This window comes from Corythoichthys intestinalis, chromosome 2 (assembly GCF_030265065.1).
Source record: "Corythoichthys intestinalis isolate RoL2023-P3 chromosome 2, ASM3026506v1, whole genome shotgun sequence".
NCBI lineage: Eukaryota > Metazoa > Chordata > Actinopteri > Syngnathiformes > Syngnathidae > Corythoichthys > Corythoichthys intestinalis.
In genome coordinates this window covers 65,428,626-65,453,211 of record NC_080396.1, presented here as the reverse complement: position 1 = coordinate 65,453,211, position 24,586 = coordinate 65,428,626, and the positions used below count along the sequence as shown (strand labels likewise).

Genomic DNA, 24,586 nt, shown 5'->3' with positions numbered 1-24,586 from the left:
GTCTAAGTCTAATCGTAAATGTCCAGACAGTCATAGAAAGTTCTTCTGTGCTATCACTTCCAATACATAATGGTTACAGAATAAAAATACAGTGCAATACATTCAAATATCCCACCAAATAGGAGCAGCATGGAAAGCAACTGTACCGTTGCCCATCCCCCATGGCTATATTAGCAATATAACAGTGTATATGTCATTCCTGCACTTGTGTAGCGGTGTCGTCAAAGAATGAAAGAAAAGGTCCCCATGTACTATAAAATTTCTTTTCAGAACCGCGAAGAATATATCTGATTTTCTCGAGCCTAAGGTTCATCAGCACATCCCTTATCCAATGCGACGTTGTGGGTGGGGCAGCCTCCTTCCACCTCAAAAGAACTAAACGTCGTGCCAAAAGGGTGGTAAACGCAATAACCCTACACCCCCAAGTAGGCAGCCACAGTCCCTCCGGTAAAACTCCAAATATTAATATTAAAGGATCAGGAGTTATTCCGACCCCTCACACTAGGGAGAGGGCTTCAAAAATACCCTTCCAAAATATTTCTAAGTTTGGACATAACCAAAACATATGGATCAGTGTTGCAACCGCCAGCTTACACCTATCACACAAAGGGTTGATTTCTGGAAAGATTCTGGACAATCTTACCGTAGAATAGTGTACCCAATGTACTACCTTAAATTGAATCAGAGCATGACGACCGCACATAGATGAATTATGTACCCTACCCAAAACCTTAGACCACAGTCCCTCTCCGATTGGTGTTTGAAGATCCCGTGCCCACAGGTCTTTGATTCTGGATAAGGACGGAGCTACCATATGAGAAATTAGATTAAAGATGCGCTTAATTCCCCCTTTCTCTGTCGGATCTAAAGACAAAACATCATCTAAAACTGTTGTAGGAGGTTTATATGGGAAAAGCGGTATGGTACTCTTAACGAAGCTTCTAAATTGCAGATATCTAAAATGATGAGAGTTAGGAATATTAAATCTTTGGACTAGCTGTGCGAAAGAGGCAAAAATATCATCCACAAAAAGGTCATTTAAACGTGTAAGACCCAGGCTGGACCACAAATGAAAGGCTTTATCAACTGTTGAGGGTACCAAAAAATGATTCGACGCCACTGGGCTAAAAAGGCAAGTACCAACTACACCATTTTTTTTCCTAAATTGAGATAGTATCCGAAGGGAGTGAGATAATACTGGTTTATTTCCCGATACCCCAACTTTCAAGGGCAGTGGCGCACCACACAAGGCAGCTAATGAATTTGGGAGACATGCACATGCTTCCATCTGCACCCAAGTGGGACCATTCTCCTTAAGATGGTAATATAACCAATATGCCATACAATTTAGATTTGCGGCCCAGTAATACAACTGAAAATTAGGAAGAGCCAAACCGCCCTCGCTTTTAGCCCCTTGCAGGAGTTCTTTACGTAAACGTGGCTGCGGATTCATCTGATTTTGCGGATTAATTCGTTTATTTTGCGCATCACGCCAGCCAAATGTACTGCAGGTTTTTGTTGCTGCACCAGGAAGAGGCGTGGGAGCCTTTTTGGGTTTCCAAGGATTTCTAAAGATTGGCGGTCATTCTCCAGCTGCTTCCCCCTCAACGAGAGCTCCTGCTCGCAGCAGGGAAACGACGAGCTGTGACTTGCTCGCCACAAGTTGTCGATGAAGACAGTCAAACCCACTGCCGTGTGACATAATCTGGGGTAGTTTTGTTTGCTTTTTCATTTTCGAAAAGCGTGAATAAGACTTGGAAATGCTGCTTGGTTCGGGTTAGCATGTCGGCTAGCTGTCACGCCTCCTGCTTTGTTTACATTCTTTCCTCCGTCTCCAAAGCCAGGGCAGGGAAATGACAAAAGCCGGACTAACACCGGTAGCATAAAATACTGTTCGGGAGGTGCAAGAAGAACAGTTTTGACCATTATGCAGAAATTTTGCCCTGTCTTACTGATTAAATGCATTTTTCAAATTTCATATTCCATTTAGCACAAGACTGTTCGTCATGACCATACTATTTATTTAGGAATTGGGGAAAAATACTTAGCTTAAAATAATATCCTGTAAAAATATTAGAGTAGAGACACTGAAACAATAATGACATTTTGCTGCTCTGTGTCATATATTCCTCGTTCTGAATCTTCTCTCTCAATGGGCTGAATTCTAAATCAGCTGAAATCGTGACCCTGCCGAAAAGAACATAGGATGTACAGTACATTAAAATTGAAGATAATGTGAACATTAACATATCTGTATCATTTTTTTAAAGAAGTAACATACATTAACAAAAATAAGTGCAAATGACTTATATTATGCACAGTGAAATGGAAAATATTCTGAAGATAACACAAACATTGACTTTTTTTTTATATTATAAGGAAATAAATAAGTAGCTTAACGGAGGTAAATGAATAAAAAGCCCATAGTGCACATTAACCTTATTGCCAAATTATCACATTAGAGACAGGCATTTCTGGATCTCTTTGCAGTAAAAAAAAATGTTTAAAACCTTATAGTGTTCAATCTCAATTTAATTATATTTGTTTTACTACAAAAACTACATGTAATGCTTATTGTATCATTTTTGATACAAATTAGAGAACATTTAAAAGAATTTAAAAATGTATTATATTATGTTTAAGGATCACATAAAGCTTTCAAATTAAAAAAATTCTGTTCATTATTTCTGGGGTCAGGCATTATTACATGGAAGATGATTAAATAAAATAAAATAAAACAAAATAAAGAAAAACACTTCAACGCAATCCTTTCTCATAAAAATCTGCTCAATTTTCCGTTGCATTGCCCTTTTTTATCGCATTAATAATAGATATGTGATAGATGAGCTTGCTTCAGTTACAAGAAATTATTTTTACACACACACACACACACACACACACACGCACACACACACGCACACACACACACACACACTCACACACACTCACAAACACACACCCCTACATACACAGATATCTATGAATATATATATGGCGGAAAACAAAGACAAGGCTGAAAAAGCAGTTTTTGCTCTTGCACCCCTCTTTAAAGGGATCCTCTATTTTTAAGACAAGTAATTCTTAAAAGATAAATGTTAGTATGAGTCATAATAATTTGATATTAAAACCCCTCTTAATGGTTTTGTTTTAATGAAGTTTGTAAAATTATTTTAAGTGATAGGTTGCCATTCTTGTTACGTCGCAGTGCGTGAAATTCCAGCGTGTCACTCGTTAGATTAGTGCAGTGCTTCTCAATTATTTTCTGTTACGCCCCAAGGAAGACGTAAATGTTTCGCGCCCCCCCCCAACTCTCTGCCGCCACTGTAAATAGTATCATTCGTCTATATTACTATTATAAGTACGCCTCAGCCTAACATTGTGTCCTTTTTTTTCTATTAAAGAAAAAAAGTAACATAGATCAACTTATAATAAAGTATAACTTTTTTAACATTGTGTTGCTTGTAACAGAAAAGACTTAATGCGCATCAATTTGCCTGAAGTTAAAAAAAAAAAAAAAAAAAAAAAAAGTCACATCCAAACTGTAAAAATACACTCAAGGTACATTTTTGACCATTTGATACTGAAAAATAAAATGTAATAAAATCAGTAAATAATAACAAATTCAAATTGATTAGAAACATTTACTCTTCAGGACAACATGCCAAAAAATTTGACCGAAAAAAAACAAAACTGAATAGAAGGGGGGAAAAAGGTCTCTGGACAGAAGGAAAGTTTTTATTTTCGCTGATTCACCACAGTGCTCACTGGTTTACTGATATAACACTGACAAAGCGGGACGATTGTGACAATTGGCAATATTCGGCACATTTTCGCTGAAAAACAATCAAGTAGTGATGGCCAAATGAAGCCTTATGAAGCAATGAAGCTTTGCAGCCAATTGGTTTGCACATGTAGCAAAGCTTCATTGTGCTTCATTTACTCTATGGCGCCATCAAGTGGTCTACAAGCCCAAGAGGTCAACATTGTTAAGAATTCAATGGTTATTTGATTATGAGAAAGATATGAATGTGCTTATGTTAGTAATTTAGTATGTGAACAAAATAACAAAACAAAAATAACAAAACAAGTACTAAGGATAATTTGTTATTCATTTTTGTTGAGAAATAATAGCTTTCCCACAGTGGCTGGCTTTAAACGGTTTCTTTTTTTTGGACAATATTTCACCAGCTTTAGAAAATATTCTTCTTTCACAAGGCACAGATGAAGCTGGGGTGCTGATAAATGTGAGTGTCAGTTTTTATAAATTTGGGTAGGTATTCTTTTGTGCCTCCCAGTACACTAATGGATTGTTCATTCTGTTGATGTTTGGTTCAGATAGGTACACACACTCACATTTATATTAATGTAGTTCTTCTCCCTTACCTTATTGAAAGCAATCAAATGAAAATGTTCCCATACAGGGGAGGATCGCTTTTTTTTTTTTGCGCAATTTCCATCGCAAGCAAAGGACAAGGCTCGAAAAAAGATTGCACTGGTTGCACTGTTGCGCACAGATCATGTAACAAGTACAGGAGCCCGAAATGCACAAAATGTGAGATAACAGGCGATCGCCATTGCGTTTTGCAACCAATTTATACCGTAGTCTGTAGCCTACTGTGTTTGCAATGCGCGCCGAACGTCGGATCACTTCCGAAGCGTACATCAGCTTCAGCCGGCCGGCGAGGCTTCTCACGTCATCATTTCCGGGTTCTGCCGAAATGACGCGCGCCTCGCTACAAGCCTCGTGGAAACACCCCTCCCATTACTCGACACAAGCTTCGGAACCTCGGCCCATTTCGTCCCATCACTACAATCAAGCGGCTTGTCAATGAGATTGAGGTCTAATGTCTTTAAGTGGCGTCTTAACTGATTTGGCTTCTCCGCTATAATCATTTTTAGACTCAGTAAACAGTGGTCTTTCCTCATTTCCCACTATATTAAAAGTCAAAGGCAAACGGCCCGAAAAAAGCGCATTCTCGGCGGCCGAGGGAGAACCGTAGGTGAGGGCGGTGGTCGTGACGATCCCAAGCCGAAAACGGCACTTCTCGGCCGGACACGTGAGAAAGACAGTGGGTCGCTGCCTGAGTCCAGCTCTGCATGAGTCTCTTCCGTGACTGTGCTCTTGCTTACTTCAAAAATACTGCACGCACTTTGAAAATGAGAGCGCCACTGCCACCCACGGAGTGGATGTGCAAGTACACTTTATTCTAGTACGGCATAAAAAAATTTTTTAAAAAAAGCATGTTCCCCGAGGTCACTCGCGCCCCCCCTGGCATCGCTCTGCGCCCCCCTGGGGGGGCGCGCCCCACCATTTGAGAAGTACTGGATTAGTGTAAAGTTTTGGACGGATCTTCAGAAATATATTTTATGTCAAACTAAACAAAACATTGACTTGACAGGAAAAGCGATCATTACTGTATTTGAATCCAAAGATAAACAAATATTTGCTATATTAAATCTTTATATATTGCTAGGGAAATTTCATATTCATAAATCTAAATTTCAAAAGGTAAATCCGAACTTTAAGATTTTTTTGGTTGAATTTGAATCATATTTCACATCACTTAATATAATACAAAATAATAAATGCAAGTCTACTATAGAGCCTCATGCAAAATTGTTTGGTACTTAATTAATTTCCTCTTGAGTTATTATTTTTATTTATTTACTATTTTTTGTATGTCTTATGATGTAAATATGTTGAGATGGTTATATTCTATGTGAACTAGTTGTTTTGTATTATTTGTTATTTGTATGTTTTGTAGTGTTCAATAATTTTTATTTTATTTTTTAATTTTTAAAAAGCGTGTCACTCGTTAGCTTTCCCAACATGTCGTCAGTTTCTACCCTTCCTATTTGAACCAGATCTGAAAAGGGAAGAACAGGACAGCACTGTCGGTCGTTCACAAGATGAGCTTCAGGGAAAAATGCGTGCTGCAAATACCTGATAAGACAAAAGTTGGGCAAAACTGGTGATGCGAGAGAGTCCTGTTGGGAACTCCGGTTGGGAGCGAGAGTGTATGCTGTCCGGTTTTATTAGGAGATATTCAAGGTAAGCATATTGCGTTTTCAAACTTATCCCATTATAATTATGTAGATTGTTAGCATGCAGAGCTGTCGTGTGCTTTACATACAGTACAGGCCAAAGAGCACACCTTGTGTAATCCATGTCTTGTACATTGTAAGGCGTGGTAGCTAGGATACGTGTATAAAAGTACAAAAAAAGGGAGAAGCTTCCACTATGCACATTTATTCACAAGAAATAATATTTCCACCTTGACCACTCTTCCCTCGGGAGCTCAGCAGTACGCAACCACGCGTTCCCTGACGAACTCCAACATTGTTGTGAGGTCCAAGTCAGAGTCACTGTCGTCACTGTAGCGTGCCATAGTGCTTTAATTATTTAGTATGATTTGGCGAAAACTCCCACGAAGAATAGTCAACATAAAAGATAGCATTAGTAATCCAAATCCGCGTTTTTTTACTCACTCGAAGATCCAGGAATTAGACCGATCCCATGGCAATGTCGCAGCCGTCGATTCCACAAAATAGACTGATCCGAAAAGCCGCTGTGGGACCGACAAATCAAAAAAATGGACAGATCCAAAACCAATATTGCAGACGTGGTGGGACCGTTGGATCCAGAAAATAGACGGATCCCTTACTTGAGTGAGGATCCAGGAAAAATGTTCGGGCGCTAGTTGTAACGCGTGGTGGGTAGGGTACGTGCATACAGGGACCAAAAAGGGGGAGAAGCTTCCACTTATGCACATTTATTCACTAAAAATAATAATTCCACCTTGACCACTCACTTCACTCCCCTTGTTTCCATTTGACTGGAAATTGCATCCAAAAGCAGCACATCATGGCATTTAACTTCGCGAGTTTAGGCAGCAATAAGCAATTGTTTAACATGCTACACATTTGGAAAGATACCAATTATGTCATCACTGCGAGCCCGCAAACCATGGCGCCAACTAACGGTCAAAATATGGACTAAATATTATAAAATATCGCCATTGATTTAACATTTTATGTGTTTCTAACAACATATTTTAGTACAAGAGAACAACTGTGGTTTATTAGAGCCTACATGTATTTAAGTTAGAGGATCACTTTAAAATAAAATGCTATATTTTAAGCCAAAAGAACTGTTGTGTTTGTTAGAACAATATGTCTATACACTGTCATAGCAGATTAATGCCGCATTAAGCCCCCGAACTATTTTTAATTTGCCTGTTTTACCCTGGAGACCCCCATTTACAGACGTCACACAACCGCTTTTGTTTCAACCCAGCCATAAAAAGAAGCTAAGCAATTATATTTATTATTTGAAATGTCTGTCATTTTTAGCTTAGAATCCTTAATTGATGGCTAATATTTAGTTTTAAAAAAAAAACGGCTTAAAAAAATTATTCACTCGCATATTTTTAAACTTTTAAACAAATTAGGTCACAATGAAAAAAAATGGTGTCCGTAAATAAGTCATGGATATCTACCTCATAACTATCGCTTAATTTTGTTTTATTTTTTTTGTTACTGTCGCATTTTCTCTAATATGTTAGATCACAGGTGTCAAACCAATTCCAGAAAGGACCAAGTGGGTGCTGGATTTTGTTCCAACCGATAACGCGCAGAGAGTTTAACCAATGAACTTCCTGCTGAAACAAGCAGCACCTGACAAAGTTTAACTGATTACACATTTAAAAGATCTAATTGGTGAAAAGGTGTCCTCTTCATTGGTTGGAAAGCAAACCTGCACCCACTTGGCCCTTTCTGGAATCGGTTTGACACCTGTGTGTTAGATGATAAATAATCGATCCAAACAAAGAAAAAAAAAAAAAAAGTTTAAAAGTGAAAATATTTGGAAAAGAAAATCTGATGTCTGCGATTTCTGCATTTCGACCCTTGTTGTATTACCGCGTTTTACCTATAAAATCCCCAAAAAGTCCGGCTGTGGTCATTCACAGCTCTCTCCTCACATTCGGATCTCTGCAGCAATGCTGACAGCACTCCTGTAACGAGTCACATGACATTTTGGAGGAAAAATGACAAGCAGTACTCAATTTAGACATTTAGGGTTGTACGTAGTTCCCATGCGATGTACTCACTTTTGTTGCCAGGGATTTGGTTATTAATGGCTATATTTTGAGTTATTTTGAGAGGAAAATAAATTAACTCTATTATATAAGCTGCGCACAGACAGCTTTTCATTGTGTCAAAGTGTCATTTTGTCAGTGTTGTCCCATGAAAAGATATAGTTAAATATTTGCAAAAATGCGAGGGGTGTACTCACTTTTGTGATACACTGTAAGTGTGCGATAATATCTCTTTAATATTTAACGTCTTTAATTATGCTATTGCATCCTCTCACCTCCAGTTAGGGTTTTGCTGTTTAAAAAAAAAAAATTTTTTAAATGCCCTCCTGTTCAAAAAATTTCTTCCACCAGAAAATTGAGATTTTAAGCTTTCCAATGATGTATCACACATGCACATAGGACAATTTTGAAATTTGGCCAAATTGTGGGTCTCAGAGCAGAACTTCAAGTCACCTGAGTTTTTTCCACCAAATATATACACCGACACAAGGTGGGCCGCCCAGTACAGAAATGCCAGGTTCCATTTTTGGTTCCAGTCCACCCCTGGATATGCGGGATCGTGGACTTAACATATTCATTATTTTTCAGTCATTTATTGTTGATTTTAATTTTTGCACCATGATTACAAATGGTCTGCTCACATAACAAATCCCAAGCATCTTTGATACTTTAATAGTGAACATCTAATGGTCAGTAAGCATAACGGCTGTGCCAAACTGTCACCAGCAGTTGCACAAAAGCAGAAAACATCAACATTTACTCTGAAGGCAACATGCAAATTGTTCCAAAACTGATAATGGAAAAAAAAAAAATCAAAGGTGATATTATCCGATACCATTTTCAAATGCTTTTATCGGCCGATATTATCAGCTACCCGATAATACCGACAACTCTGCTTTTTCGCATTTTAAAAAACTTATTTAGCTTGTTTAATAATAGTTAAATTGTCCTTATTGCTGGTTTTATTGGCTGTATAGAATATTGTAACATGGAAAAAAGGTTAGTTTTTTAATTTAATATTGTTATTTTTGTTGTTGCTACTATTGAATGCATTTTCCCCCAAATTGATAGTTCTATAGTGTAGAGCAGAGCAGCTGCATTGTGCATTAATTCCTCCGATTGTGATTCATCCCACTACTGCTGCTTCACTTCCTGCACACTCCCTCCATTGAAACACCAGCTGCTTTAGTGACACTCCACACAAAACACTCACATGAACACACACCCACACAAGCCCTCACATGTACCATGACAAGTGCACTTGTGGAATAAATGCCCTCATCGACCGATCCATGCACACACATAAACGTAAAGGTACTTGGCTGAAGTCACTTTTGTGGTATGTGAGTTTGATTTACAAAAAAAAATAATAATAAAAAAGGAACATGGTTGTACTTAAATGCAAATTTGCAGAGGAATATGTTGTGGCAGGTTGAATCAAAGGCTGAGCTTGTGACCCCTAATGTTATTAGACAAACCACACCTATGGCAACACAAAACTAGAAGAAAAATGGCAACCGACACAAAAGACACAATCTTCCCACCTGGTCAAATCTTGATTATTGACAGACATACCAGAGCAGGACCAACGACCCAAACTCAAACTCGTACCTGTATGCCTCACCAGGTATGACGAACACCCGGATGTCCTTTAAGTAGACAGCAAGATGACAAGCTTTCCGATAGGCCTGTTAACACTGTCATCTGCTCTGCACATCCCTCTCAAGTTTTCCCTGCCTTTCACTTCCAGACATGTTGTCGTCTTTAAGATCACTTCTGTTATTTGCTTCCCAACTTCCTGCTTTTACTGTATGTATACACACACACACACCCTCCAGCATTATCCACAAGGTCAAAGAGTCCTCCCAGTTGGTTTCAACTCCTGCTGATTGTCAAGGAGACAGATGGGAGAAAAGACTTGTCATTGTCTGTTAGTGATAGGAAAAGGGGAGGATTTGTTTGAACTTGCCGGATTTGAGCCAAGCTCGTCTACCTGTCTGCTTACCAATGAGTAATCCATTGTCAAGCTAAACACACAAAAGCAGAGATTATGCAGGGGTGGAGAAGGAGAATTTGGTTGAAGTCTGGCTCGATAGCTGATGGCTGACAGAGGGAGGCTCGTAAAAGCATCTGTCTTGTGACATGAAATGTTTGAAATGCCTCTGCTCTTCAAGACAAAATACAATGTTAACAGTGAACTTTGAAAATTACAGGAAGTGTTTGCGGGCTGTGGTAGTTGTGGACAATTATTCTTCACATTTTCGTGGGCCCTTCAAGATGATCGTCCGGTGTGTGTGTTTCGAGGGTGCAAATGGAATTTTTTTTTCCAGACAACTGGCCAAGCAGGGGAGCTGGCAGAGATATTTTAACACTTAAACACCATATTGCAGCTCCGCACAACATCTTAACTTTCTGTTTGACCTCCCCTCGCCTAACCATGCCCACTTTATGCACGTAAACCTGGCCCCTAAGAGGCCCAGTCCCCCAGGACCCCCTAAGTTCCGCCCCCTGGTCCCGTGAATGGCTGGCAATCAGTTCAGGTTGTACCCATAGGCGGAGTTCACTTTTGGAGCATTGGGGACACAACATGTTGATGACTCCGCAACTCAGTGTCAGCAATAAAATTAACTTGCAAGAATATTTATAATAATAAGTTGAAAATGAGTGTTTTTTGTTTCCTGTCATTTTTAGGGAGTTTCTAAATCAGGCTGCTTAGAACAGCTATAATTTTCCCGAAGATTGTCATCCATTGAATATGGTACGCCCGTCGGTGTTGCCTCTGTTGTACAATTAGGGTCTTTAGAGGGGCAAATTGAAACTCCGCTCACGATTTTGGCGGTGCTCTCTGGCGTTTCATGGTCCACATTTTCAATCCCTGCTTCTTGCTCAGTAGTAGTCGTAAAAAAATCTGTATATCCATCTTGCCTCTTCAGTTCTCAGGTGGTTTCGGCTAAGCAAAGCAAATGACCATCTAAGGTGCTGGTCACATGATCTGTTCGAAAAATAATTTTGACGCGTTTTAAAGATTTTTTTTGTTGTTCGTTTCATTTATTTATTTATTTATTTTTATTTTTTTATTACTTTACAAGTTTTGTAGACAATATTCTTAATTTTAAAATCATATATAGGAAAGACAATTACATGCAATGACACTTTTCGGCCACTGGAGGGGGCATGCCCCCTTGACTCCCCTTAAAGTCCGTTTATGGTTGTACCTTGCCTCATGGCCACATTCAGCTGGAATACGCTCCAGGTTGTTTTTGTAAATCCTGATCAGACTTGTGTCTCCAAGCAGGTTGATAATTGCATCAACTACAGTGTATTGCAAAAGTGAGTACACCCCTCACATTTCTGCAGATATTTAATTATATCTTTTCATGGGATAACACTGACAAAATGACAATTTGACACAATGAAAAGTAGTCTATGTGCAGATTATATAATAGAGTTAATTTATTTTCCCCTCAAAATAACTCAAAATATAGCCATTAATATCTAACCCCTGGCAACAAAAGTGAGTACACCGCATGGAAACTTCGTAGAGCCCTAAATGTCCAAATTGAATACTGCTTGTCATTTTCCCTCCAAAATGTCATGTGACTCGTGACAGGAGTGCTTTCAGCTTTGCTGCACAAATTGAAGAGGTGGGGGGTCAGCCTGTTAATGCTCAGACCATACGCCGTACTCTACATCAAATTGGTGTACATGGCTGTCACCCCAGGAGGAAGCCTCTTCTGAAGACGGTACACAAGAAAGCCCGCAAACAGTTTGCTGAAGACATGTCAACAAAGCACATGGATTACTGGAACCATGTCCTATGGTCTGATGAGACAAAGATTAATTTGTTTGGTTCCGATGGTCTCAAGCATGTGTGGCGGCGACCAGGTGAGGAGTACAAAGATAAGTGTGTCATGCCTACAGTCAAGCATGGTGGTGGGAATGACCCCCCCACCTCTTCAGTCTCTGCAGCAATGTTGACAGCACTCCTGTAATGAGTCACATGACATTTTGGAGGGAAAATGACAATCAGTACTCAATTTGGACATTTAGGGATGTACGTAGTTTCTAAGGGGGTGTACTCACTTTTGGTGCCCGGGATTTAGATATTAATGGCTATATTTTTGAGGGGAAAATAAATTAACTCTATTATATAAGCAGCACACAGACTACTTTTCATTGTGTCAAAGTGTCATTTTGTCAGTGTTGTCCCATGAAAAGATATACTTAAATATCTGCAGAAATGCAAGGGGTGTACTCACTTTTGTGATACACTGTACGTAAAGAGTGTTTTTTAACCTATCAATTCTTTTCAGCAGGAGAATAGCTTGCAAATTTCTCCCAATTTCAAAACAGAAAATACTCTAGATGCAACTGTGCATTTGTTTGACATTACATTCAAACAAGCAATCGCGTGATTCTATTGCCGCTCATCAGTAACAATTGTCTGTAAAACAAAACAGCAGGCTTTGTTCTCTAAACAAGAAAGCATGCTGATCAAACAAGTCTCAGTACAAGAATTATTCTGCGTTAGAGTTCAAATAAGGTCCTGGTATTTACACAAGGAGAATTTTTTCAATTTATGGATTTATTTCAAATTTATACAGTATACTTTCTAACAATCACTGTATTCTCAACACTGGACGTTTCATATCATTTATTTTCCCTGATCATTTGTGGGTTGGCCTTTTTTTTTTTTTTTTTTTTTGCATGTTTATCATAATGGACATGGTTAATGGGTATTGTTTAAGGCCTTAATCATCAGAAGACAGAGAACACAAAACATGAAGCTATTATGCATTTGCAATTTCAGATGAGCAAGCCTATTAAAAAGTTCTGATGCATTACTTTACAGGCTACAGACTGATACAAACAAGATACTGTACTTTTCTAAAATACACAAACTGCTCATGTGGATTTTGAAATTCTTCTGTGACATGTTGAGTGTATTATTTTGACAAAGTACCCTCATTGCACAGTTGAATTTGTTCCACATGACGTTTACCACCTGCTTTTCACAGCTTAGCACTTCTTTTTTGTTTATGCACGTGATTCACATCTTCTCCCAAAGAAACAGTCGACTTGATGGGAGTAAAGGCCAAGTATAGACAATACAGTACTGTACTATACTGATCTGCCTCTACAGACTGAATTTGGACTTTTGAGCGTATCACGTCGATTTATAGGTTGAAACTGCCCCCTGTTGGTAATACATAGTTGTTGTTTTGTTTTTTAAGATATACCTGTATGGTTCTGGTACATTTGATACGTTTAATGTAAAATGTTTAATGAGTTATGTGCAAACACTCTTAACAATGCATTGACAAATATTTAGACTATTGACTTATGACAACACTATCCACTCATATTCGTTTTGATGAGGATAACTGTACAGAAAATCGATGGCTTTTTATTTTTTTAATTTTTACTATATGGATTATGCAGACAAATATTATGGGAGATTTATATTAACTGTTAAAAAATCTGACATGTTCAAATGTGTTAATAATAATATAAATAAGTTATTTTTAGTTATTATTAATTAGATTTTTAGCCAGGTTTATCAAATAATTATTATTGTTATGTGAGTCGATAGATTTGACCATAGACATCACCTACATAGAGAGCTAGATGCGAAAAGCTAGAGTAGACCTTGTTAGTAATCGGCGGCTCTCTCGGCTATCTTATCCCCTGAAACGTACCTTTATCTTTAATGCATTGGTGTCTCTGGTTTAAGGTGGAAAAGCGCTATATAAGTATAACACCATAACACCATAACTGCGAAGCAACATCAAGAGTGCTGTCTGCTGCCATACTCTATTGAGGTCAGTTCAATAGTCAGATGGTGTAACTGCACGTAAATATCCTCTGAATCCAAGATAGATACACCTGCCACTCGTGTCAATTACAAATGGCATGTGCTGTCAATATTTCTATGCCCAAATTATAATACAGTGACTAGGAAAAGATAATATCTGTTTGGAATATGAATTATAATACAATATCTAGGAAAAGATAGTATCTGTTTGGAATATGAAATATTTGTGTATAATATGTAGAAATTTATGATTTACCACGTTTCCAATGTAGTGGACATCATTCATCCTCCAGTATATTTTTGAACGCATGATACTTAATTGTGTTGCTGTTTTTATGACTGTTTAAGTTATAAGTTCGTATGTAGTTGTTATATTTATGAGCAGTTAATTTAAAATATACATTTTTGTGAAGATTAGCTGTAGTTTCATCAATCAGGGCTAAAAACGCTTTTGTTTATTACAGCATATCCATAACTGTCTACATATTTCAAACTTCAGGCTATTTGCTTTTTATTCCTTTTCTGCTTTATTTCCATTTCTGATTCCAATTTAATGCTATTTTTATGTATAAATTCCTTCCTGTTTCGATTGCCTTTGTTTTAACGATCTATTGATTTAAATGTGATTTTTATGACCTTCATGTGATGTAAAGCACTTTGAATTGCCTTGTGGTGACTTGCGCTATACAAATAAATTTCCCTTGCCTTGCCTTGCGCAGTTTGCATGACTATATGCATTTTATCTTATTTTGTCGACTTCAAAAGCAGCAAAGAATAAGGCAGTTTACGGAATAGCCCATGAAATTCCATCCATTTGTGCCGAGGTGTAGGAGTCACAACTAGTTTCATTGTTTTTCTTATGCCTATTGTGTTGAAAGTGTTGAACTTTCCCAAAGATTGTTTAAATGTTTATCAAAGCAAAAATGGGATCAATGGTTTCTATGTTCACAATAGAACACAAATTAATTCATTTTTGATAGTAAATTTACATTGTTTTATGTTGAGTGTGCAGGTGCATGGAGTCCACTATGGTGTTGTGTTAAATGAGTGTGTGCATCGCACATGTGTGTGTGTTCCTTATGAGACTGATCTGGTCCCATGGAAAGTAATCTTGAACAAGGATTTCATAATTCATGCATCAGAAGGTTAGAGCAGCTGACTTCCCTGGCGGATTATTTTGTGGAGAAGCTAAGGTGAAAAAACAAAACAAAAACAAAACCCCCAAAATACGAATAACTCGGAGAAAGCTTGACAGATTTTCAAATGGCTTGTTTTTTAAACAAATTGTATTAATGTGCATTATTTCAGGCTGGATGTTGAATATATATTTTTTTTAATATTCTCTTAATTTAATGCAAATTTGAAGTTTATGGCAAACCAAGTTTGAAAATCGGTTAAAAACGGAGCAATTTATAGTGTTTTAAATTACACGCTCCTTTGATCATAATGTTACGTTTCTCGAATAGCACTGATACAACATGGCCGGCAAGGGATAACAGTGGTCAAATGCGCATTATTCATCTAGCGCTTTTTAAATGTAATATCTATGTAAGAGGGGACACGTCCTGTTGAAAGGCTCCACCCAGTTTTAGGCCACGTGGAAAAACGTCACAAAAAAACTATTCAACAAAAGATGCCCATTAGGTTTGAACGTACATGTCCGTATTAGTGTTTTTTAATTTGGTTTTATACAGGTAGAAATAACAGTGGTTCCACATGAAGGTTTCGTGGAGTTTTTCCTAAACTTTAATAAGTGCCTAATATGGGCATGACATCTCCGAGCTCGGTCCGGAAACTTGAAGGCAACATCACAAGTTCGACCCTGAGAGTTGGGACATAGAATGGAGGAACAGCAAAGCAGTACGGATATTAATTTTACCCCTGGTATGTGAAACACTGTATTATGAGGTTAGAGTATGTTGGCGTTATATATATTTTATTAGAAATCAGTAGCTTGCAAGTTACCGAGACTGCGTTCGCATCCGTCTAATGGCGCGAACTCGAGTGATACTTGTTACTGCCAACAAGCCATCTTTCTTCCATACATATGTTTCAATAGCTTCACTTATAAAAGAGCACATACAGAGCTTGCAAGTCCACAATGGATTCCGATCAGCTCCCATGAGAAGTAGTAATCTGGTTCATTGGAGCTTTATGGGTCGCATGCCTGTCAAAATTCAATATCCACACGCCCATTTGCTTAAAAAGCGGCCCAAAATACATTTGGAATAATAACGTAATTTTTAATAATAACAACTGTAATTTACTGGTGAACTTTGCGTGTCTTCGATGTTCCTTTTATACACGAAGTACATGCATGTCACTGCTGATTTAGTTAATAATTAAATTTAAGTGCCTGTTTATCTTTTCAGATCCAGGGGGAGCAAAAGCAACAAAGAATTCTTCCTATGACCAAAGCCCTGAGGAAATTATCAGTAGACAGATGAGTGAACAGGGCCGATTTGCCTATGCTGCCTTGTGTGGCGTGTCACTGGGACATTTATTTACTGGGAATGAAAACAGGTAATACAAGCTAGATAGGAACATGTCAACTTAGGTACACACAAAAAACATAGAAATGTTACCCCCCCAAAAAAGTAAGAACTATAACTGTGCTCCCATCCTCATATCAGTGCATTCAGGGAACAGTACCTGAAGGGGTTGGTCGGCTGGCTAGACCTTGATGAATCTGTGATGCCCGTCATGGGGGCCTTCCTGTCAGGCCTGGGTTTTGAGGGCTCTGACACCTTCTTGTCCATCCTGCGAGCTGAACCACTAATGGCTACAGGAGCTATCCCCATCATACAGGTATCACTCTTATAGCAAACTAGAATATGGAAAAACAAAGGTTTTATGTGTAAAATGTTCAGCTAAATGTATTTTAGTGGATTTAATACATGATCAGATTAGATCAGTATTTTGCTGATTGCAAAAACAAATCCAGGAAAATGCATATTGGCAATCTTCTATGAATCAGGTATTAGACAGTGATAAAAGAAAGTTGCCTTTCGAATACTACATCTAGTGTCCTGACTCCTGGCATGTTTTTTTTGTTCGTTTTAATTCCTAGTCTTTAAACATACTTATTCTTTTATTGCAGGACTTGGTGTCTTTCTCAGTGAAAGATGGTAAGAAACCTTACTGATACTGTAAGTCTGTTGCATGTAAATTTAGTCGGATTTTGTGATAGTAATTCACTGTAATTACAAGGAAACCTTTTTTTGTTTCCCCTTTAATTTCAAATGTTCTTTTAATTATTGAAATTTATGGCATTACTTTCCTGAGAGTGCCGATATTGCAGTCATGGGATAAGAATTAAAGGGAATAATTAATCAATCACAAAAGGGCGTAATGTTGGGCATATTATATTGTGCTGGCGATGTCACAAATCCCATCATGTGCAGAGTAAAATTCATGTGACCAAACCCCCCACAAAAAAACAGCTTAGCAAACTACATATCTGTTGTATGCTGCTAGTTATGATGCCATTGTTTGAACCTCAAATCGATAACCTGAGACAAAAAAATGAGTTAGTTTCACTTAAACAGTGCTTCTAAATTATTTTCTGTTACCCCTCCTCCAGGAAGACTTAAACGTTTCGCGCCCCCACAACTTTCTGCCCCCACTGTAAATAGTATCATTTGTCTATAAAATTATTATTATTAAAAGTACATTTCTGCATAACAAATTTGTCCATTTTAATATTAAAGAAAAAAAACAACTTACAATAAAGTTTAACTTTCTTAACATTGTTTTGTTGTAACAGAAACGACTTAAAGCGCATCACTTGGCCTAAATTAAAGCAAAAAATAAAATAAAATAAATAAAAGTCATGTCCAAACTGTAAAATACACTCAAGGTACATTTTTCACCATTTAATACTGAAAATTAAAATTTAATAAGAGCAATATATAATAACAAATTCAAATTGATGAGCAACATTAACTCATGAGGACAATATGCCAAACAATTTGACCAAAAAAACAACAATTAATAGAACAAAAACGACAGTTTCATTGGACAGAGGGACAGTTTTTAGTGATGCACGATAATACATTTTTCAACCGATACCGATAATTTACTCATCCTTCCAGCCGATAACCGATAATGTAAAGCCAATAATTCTATTAAAAGATATATGTAAAATTTTGAAGTATACACAACAGCAAATGTTACTGTGCAAAAGTAGAATTTATTGCTACTTTTTCCACATTAAATGTGAACAAGTAGTAAATTCTAACATCTACATGACAGATTGTATGAAAATATGTACTGGTAAGCTTTTGGCAACAATTACTTGCTTACAGAGTAAATAGATAAGTTGCACAAAAAAGTCTTGAAAAGTAAGCCATTCTTAACATATAAAACATTACCACGCTGCAAAAACCCAGTTCCTTAAAACTAGTTAAATTTCCTTGTTTTCAGTGTAAATCGATTGGAAATGAGAAATTATCAGCCAGTGCTGCAAGTAAATTTCACTCACTCAGATTTTTTGAAATAAGAAAAATAGCTAGCTGAAAATAAGATTAACAGCCTCATTTTAAGCAATAAATTATTGTATTTAATCTTAAAAAAGATTGCTTGTCAGAAATATTCTTTATTCAAGAATAGATATAGTTCAAAACATTATTTGGAAGCAAATTATTCTTGCTGGCTGGTCATTGAAGGCTATAAACTGCATTATTTTTTCATCCAGGTCTTTGGCTCTTGGATCACTTCCATCAAAACGTCTCTGCTTGTCAAAAGCGTCTCCAATCGTCACAAGCCCTGTAGCTTCACATTATTAGCTTTAGCCTTCGCGCCAGCGGCAGCCACGCATTTGTTCCACAAATCTTTGTGATGCAGCTTTAAATGGCTGATCAAGTTAGAGGTGTTGAATGAGGACGCTTTTTTTCCGTCTCATGGAACTTCTGCAGTGCATATTTTGCAGATAGCGAGAGCGTCATTTGTTTCACACACGGAAAAGTCAACCCACACTGACAGAGCTGCCATGATAGCCAACTGCTTCAACCATGTCATGTTAAGCATCACTCATTCGACAGGGGCTTCAGAGGGAAGAGGGGTTGAGGCGGCGGTGCAGAATTGGACAAAAGTGCATCGATTGCGTACATTTGGAGTCTAAATCAAGTATATAACTATCGGATTGCATTATCGGTTGAATTTTTTTAATGTGGATTATTTTCGGTAACCGATGTTATCGTACATCTTTAACAGTTTTTTTTGTGCAGGCAGTATCAGCTCCTTTGCTATGATGTGGGTTTATTTTGCACTGAACAACTTGGTATGCCACCTTATATGATGCTAACAGTGCTCGCTGGTTTACTGATGTAACACTGACAAAGCGGGATGATTATTGGCAATATTTGGCATGTTTTTCGCATTTTGTCCTCATGAGTAAATGTGGCGAATCAATTAGAATTTATTATTATAAAGTGATTTTATGAAATTTTATTTTTCAATACCAAATGGTCAAAAAAATGTACCTTGTTTGTATTTTTACAGTTTCGATGTGACTTTTTAAATTTTTTATTTATTTATTTATTTTTTTATTCAGGCTACAATTGATGCGCTTTAAGAGTTTTCTGTTTAAACAAAATTTTAATCAAGTTATACTTTATTGTAAGTTGATCTAAATTACTCTTTTCTTTCATGTTAAAAAGGACAGTGTTATAAAGAGGTGTACTTATAATGATAATACTTTTATAGACAAATGACACTATTTACAGTGGCGGCAGAGAGTTTGGGAGGAGTGTGAAATGTTTACGTGTTCCTGAGGGAGGGGGCGTAACAGAAAATAATTGAGAAGCAGTGGTGTAGAGTTTGAATTCTGGTCTCACTTTGTCACTGATGTTTCTTTGTTTATTCAGTAACGTGTGCTACTGCAACGCATAGGAATACGAGTTTTACTGAAATATAATGCAGCTCAAGCATACATTGGAACCTGTTATGACAAAAATAATGTGTCTGAGGATACTCTATGATTTTTTTCCGTTCACAGTTCCCATTGGAAATTAGGATTTCCAGGATCCATATGTCTCGATTCTGAAGTATTTTTAACTGCACTTTTGTTAAGTTTTATAATAGACTGGCATAACAACAAATTAAACAATGATATAAAGAAGTACCCCCCCAAGAAAAACAATTAAAAAAAAAACATTTTTATGTTCATGAATGAAAAAGACACAACTTGAATCAAATGAAGCATCTGAAACTCTGAAATGACCTTTTTACTGAAATAATCTATTCAAAATTTTTGTTTTATATAATATCATGCTAAATTCCGGTTACAAATTGCCTCCTTCATTATCTTAAAAGTAAGATGTACCTAATGCTCCTAGGCCACTATGATGCCAGAGCAAGGGTGCTCATCCGGCACGTTGGCTTTTTGCTCCGAGTGTCTCCACAAGAGCTGGAAGACTTTGAGGAGACGCTTGGTGAGAAGCTGAGGGAAGGAGGAGAGGAGAGCGAGTAAGTTGCTAAAGAAGTGCACTACCGTTTTCAAATGTTTATCTCAAAAGATGGATTTAAGCCTTGACAAAAATGTAACTACAGCAGCTGATTCCATTGCTTTGTTAACTAGGGAGGAGTCATCCAGGCGACAGAGGAGAGAAAGGGGTCGAAAATTAAGACGCTATCTCCTCGTTGGACTAGCAACTGTTGGTGGTGGAACTTTAATTGGTGATTGATCTTTCATTTCCCATGCAGTTTGTCATGTGATCATAGAGGAGCCTTAGAGCCAGCTGCTAAGGCAGGAGAAGGGGTATGCCAGTGTGCCATATAGCATATAAGTTTGTCAGCAAAAACACATGTGTGAGTAGCAAGCCCGTCGACAAGGGGGTGGGGGGCAACCGGGTATGTTGTACGCGCCTCAGGACCATAGGGGCCCCTGAATGACCCTTAATTTATTTTACTTTACATTCACGTATTTCTTTATTTAAATCATTCTCTGATTAAATATTATGTTCTACTCGATATATGGCGGAAAACACTCAGGTGACTTGAAGTTCTGCTCCGAGACCCCCAATTTGGCCAACTTTCTAAATTGTCCGATATCCATGTGTGATACATCATTGAAAGCTTAAAATCTCAATTTTCTGGGGGACAAAAATTTTTGAACAGGAGGGCATTTTTCAAAAAAAAAAGTTTTTTAAACAGCAAAACCCTATTTGGAGGTGAGAGCACTCGAGAGCAGAATTACAGACGCCATGACTTTAACAAGATTTTATCGCGTACTCACCTTGTTTTGATCCAGAAAACTCCATGTAGCATGTATCACTGAGTGTCAACACAGCTGTGAATGGCCACAGCTGGATTTTTGGGGGATTTTATGGGTGAAACATGGTAATATGACAAGGGTGGCGATACAGAAATCGCAGACATCAAGGAGTGGTCGAGATTTTCTTTTTCATATAGTTACCCTTTTAAAGTTTTTTTTTTTTTTTCCCCCAATTTTTCTTTGTTTGGATCAATTATTTATCATCTAACATATCCGAGAAAATGCGACAGTAACAAAAAAAAATTCAATTAAGCGATAGTTATGAGGTAGATATCAGTGACTTTTTTACAGACGCCATTTTTTTCATTGTGACATCCCTTAATTTTCGGACTATAAGCCGCAACTTTTTTCCCTCATTTTGAATCCTGCGGCTCATAGTCCAGTGCGGCTTATTTATTGATTTATTTGGGTTGATAGGTAACTTTATTTGACAGCAGCGTCATAAAACTGCTATAAGACCGTCAAAATTATGACATGATTATGACACTATCATGGGAATTGATGAATGAATGAATGTCATTAAGTATCATCCGGAAAATTTTGTCAACAACATTCCATTTGTGTCCAGCTCAGATCTTAAACATCCATTCAAAAGTGAGATAATTTGACATATGTCATAAGCATTCAATAATCATTATTATGATGGTCTTATGACAGTTTTATGGTGCCACTGTCAAATAAAGTGTTACCAAATACCACTTAATGAAACAACTGGGAGAGTAACTGAAGAAATAATTAACACAGGCCATGAATTTTGATTGTTATTTACATCTGTAGCACTGCAATGCATGCTAGGTTACCGGTTAATATCTTTTGGTGTAAATATCCCATAATTCAATGAGGAAAGCTGCAGTTTATTTTCCAGTGCGGCTTATCTATGAACAAATGCCCTTTTCTTGTCAAATTTGGTGGGTGGCGGCTTATGGTCAGGTGCGCCTTATAGTCCAGAAATTACGGTAATTTGTTTAAAAGTTTAAAATATGTGAGTGAATAATTTTTTTAAGTCGTTTTTTTTTTTTTAAACGAAATATGAGTCATCAATTAATGATTCTAAGCTAAAAACGACAGACATTTTGAATAATAAATATGATTAATTACCTTCGTTTTATGGCTGGGTTGAAACAAAGCGGTTGCGCGACGTCTGTAAACAGAGGTTTTCAGGGTAAAACGAACAAATTAAAAATATTTCGGGGGCTTAATGCGTCATGAATGTGCTATGGCAGCATATAGACATATTGTTCGATCAAACACAACAGTTGTTTTGCTTTAAAATACAGCAGTTTCTTTAAAAGAGGAGTGCAAGAGCAGAAACTGCTTTTTCAGTCTTGTCTCTGTTTTCCGCCATATACTTAAAAACTTTAACATAGTAAATATTTCAAATATATGTTTTTGCCTTTTTTTGCACAACGCCCCCACTCCCTCTGTCTTAGCAGAGAATGGTTTGACCCCGCTCTGGCGCACTCAAGGCTACACTACGTACGTGCCCTGAAGCGGGAAATGTGTCATTGTTATTCATTCTAAACATGGCGAGTTGTCATTTATCGTTTGCGCAGAAAAGAAAAGAAAAAAGAGATGAAGACCATAGATGTGAACGAGAAAAAAATGATTGTTTTAAAAGGCGGACAAGAAACCAGAGAATTAGGGCTAGAGTTGTCTGTGGACGGTAATGTTGGTAAGTGTACAACAGCTGCCAACACTGAACGTTTACATTCGTGATCACCGCGACCAAAGCCCGATTCGAATCTGTCATTGGCAGTTTGTAGCCTATTGAGCTGCGTTATGACAAGACATTCTGCTCGCGTTGAGCCGAGAAGAGAGAAGGTGATGGTAGATCAGGGATATATGTTAGTCTGTGGGGAGCAGGTGCGCGAGGCTGAACAGAATCAGGTCCGGCGGCTGGATTTATCTTGGGTTTACTGTGTTATAAATGTTATATGTTATAAATTACTTTGCTGTCAAAAAATCTAGGCACATCACTGTTTGAGGGCTTGATAACCCCAGGGATGTGGAGGGGGCAGGCACAGGATTTTTAGTTATACTGTTTTGTTGCTTAGCAGGCATGCATAGCAGTCTCAGTTGTATTGTATTGTAGCTTACATGGGACAATAGATGGAAATTGTTTGTTTATATTGTGTCACATCACATTAAGGTCTGTAAAATAACTGTCCATCTCAAATTAACTAATTTGAAAGTTTACACTGTCATTGCTTGCAAAGAATTAAAAGTACTGTGTATGTTGTCGTGACAAGCTGGTGGCAGGGGTGGGCTGGGATGGGGCTTGGGGGGCTATAATGGTCTCTTGTCCCCAGGCCCCTGCAAGTCTGTTGACAGCCCTGGTGAGTAGATGAAAACAACACTTGTATTGGCTGTAATTTTAGCCACAAAATGTGACCGTTTCGTCGCAGTCTGGAGCCCTGAATGTTCTGCTTCTGAAGCACAGGTTACTGACATAGCTATCGCACGACTCGAATGCACACCGGAGTACGCAACATTTCCTTGTCTTTCTGCACTCCAAGAAGTAGCAACTTTTGATAAGCAGAAAGCAAAGTCCCACAGCTGCACAATCTTAAGGCTGAGGATGAGACAGTTAAATTCATGAATGTGAATGAATGGGACTCAGGGGCTACAGTAGCATCACTATCAAGTGATGATGAGAGATGGAAGTGCATCGCAGCAAAAGTCACTTTGTAAATAGTTTGTGGTTAAACAAAAATGTGTGTATATGGTGCTTATTGAGGCAAACAGTACCAACGAATAAATTAAAAGACTATCACTATCCTTGTTTGTCAGGCGTAACTGGTGGGCTGGCAGCCCCCTTAGTGGCAGCAGGGGCCGGCGCTGTGCTGGGGGCTGGTGGGGCTGCTGCTCTGGGGTCGGCTACAGGCATCGCAATCATGGCCTCCCTGTTTGGGGCAGCTGGAGCTGGACTTACCGGTGGGTGCAAAGAAAAGTAATTGTCTCTACTAATTGCGCCATAATCTTATAATCTTTTATTTTCTACTCATTTTTTGCTCTCACTCGCCACAGAGGTTTTGTTATCTTTCGGGAAAAAAATCCCAGCATTTGCTTTTTTTACATTATGTTTCTCATCAGGTTACAAGATGAATAAGTGTGTCGGTGCAATAGAGGAATTTGAGTTCTTGCCGCTCAGCTCTGGAAAGCATCTTCATCTTACCGTAACAGTGACAGGGTGGCTCTGCACTGGTAAATACAGTAAGTGTTGATAATACTATTATTTTAAATTGGTGATGTTAATCAAGCTAATTTGTAAATGACCTTTCCCTTTTTTTTGTTGCAATTTAAATTTATGGTGTATAGATACTTTAACAGTAAATGCAGTACATACTGTGAAACTAGTTGCAGAATTATCATTCAGTTATTATGTTTCTTTCTCTC

The 24,586-nt window shown here is 37.8% G+C and overlaps 1 protein-coding gene across 1 annotated transcript in view; it reads left to right on the top strand.

Annotated features, from left to right (window-relative positions):
• The first annotated feature begins 15,526 nt into the window (after window positions 1–15,526).
• tmco4 (transmembrane and coiled-coil domains 4) overlaps window positions 15,527–24,586 on the top strand; it is a 28,758-nt gene continuing 19,698 nt past the window's right edge. Inside the window, exons 1-8 of the mRNA XM_057827772.1 lie at window positions 15,527–15,798; window positions 16,287–16,437; window positions 16,548–16,722; window positions 17,015–17,042; window positions 20,253–20,382; window positions 20,495–20,592; window positions 23,981–24,124; window positions 24,284–24,403. Of these exons, the coding sequence (XP_057683755.1) occupies window positions 15,756–15,798; window positions 16,287–16,437; window positions 16,548–16,722; window positions 17,015–17,042; window positions 20,253–20,382; window positions 20,495–20,592; window positions 23,981–24,124; window positions 24,284–24,403 (889 nt within the window). The 5' untranslated portion in view covers window positions 15,527–15,755. The remainder of the gene's footprint in view (window positions 15,799–16,286; window positions 16,438–16,547; window positions 16,723–17,014; window positions 17,043–20,252; window positions 20,383–20,494; window positions 20,593–23,980; window positions 24,125–24,283; window positions 24,404–24,586) is intronic.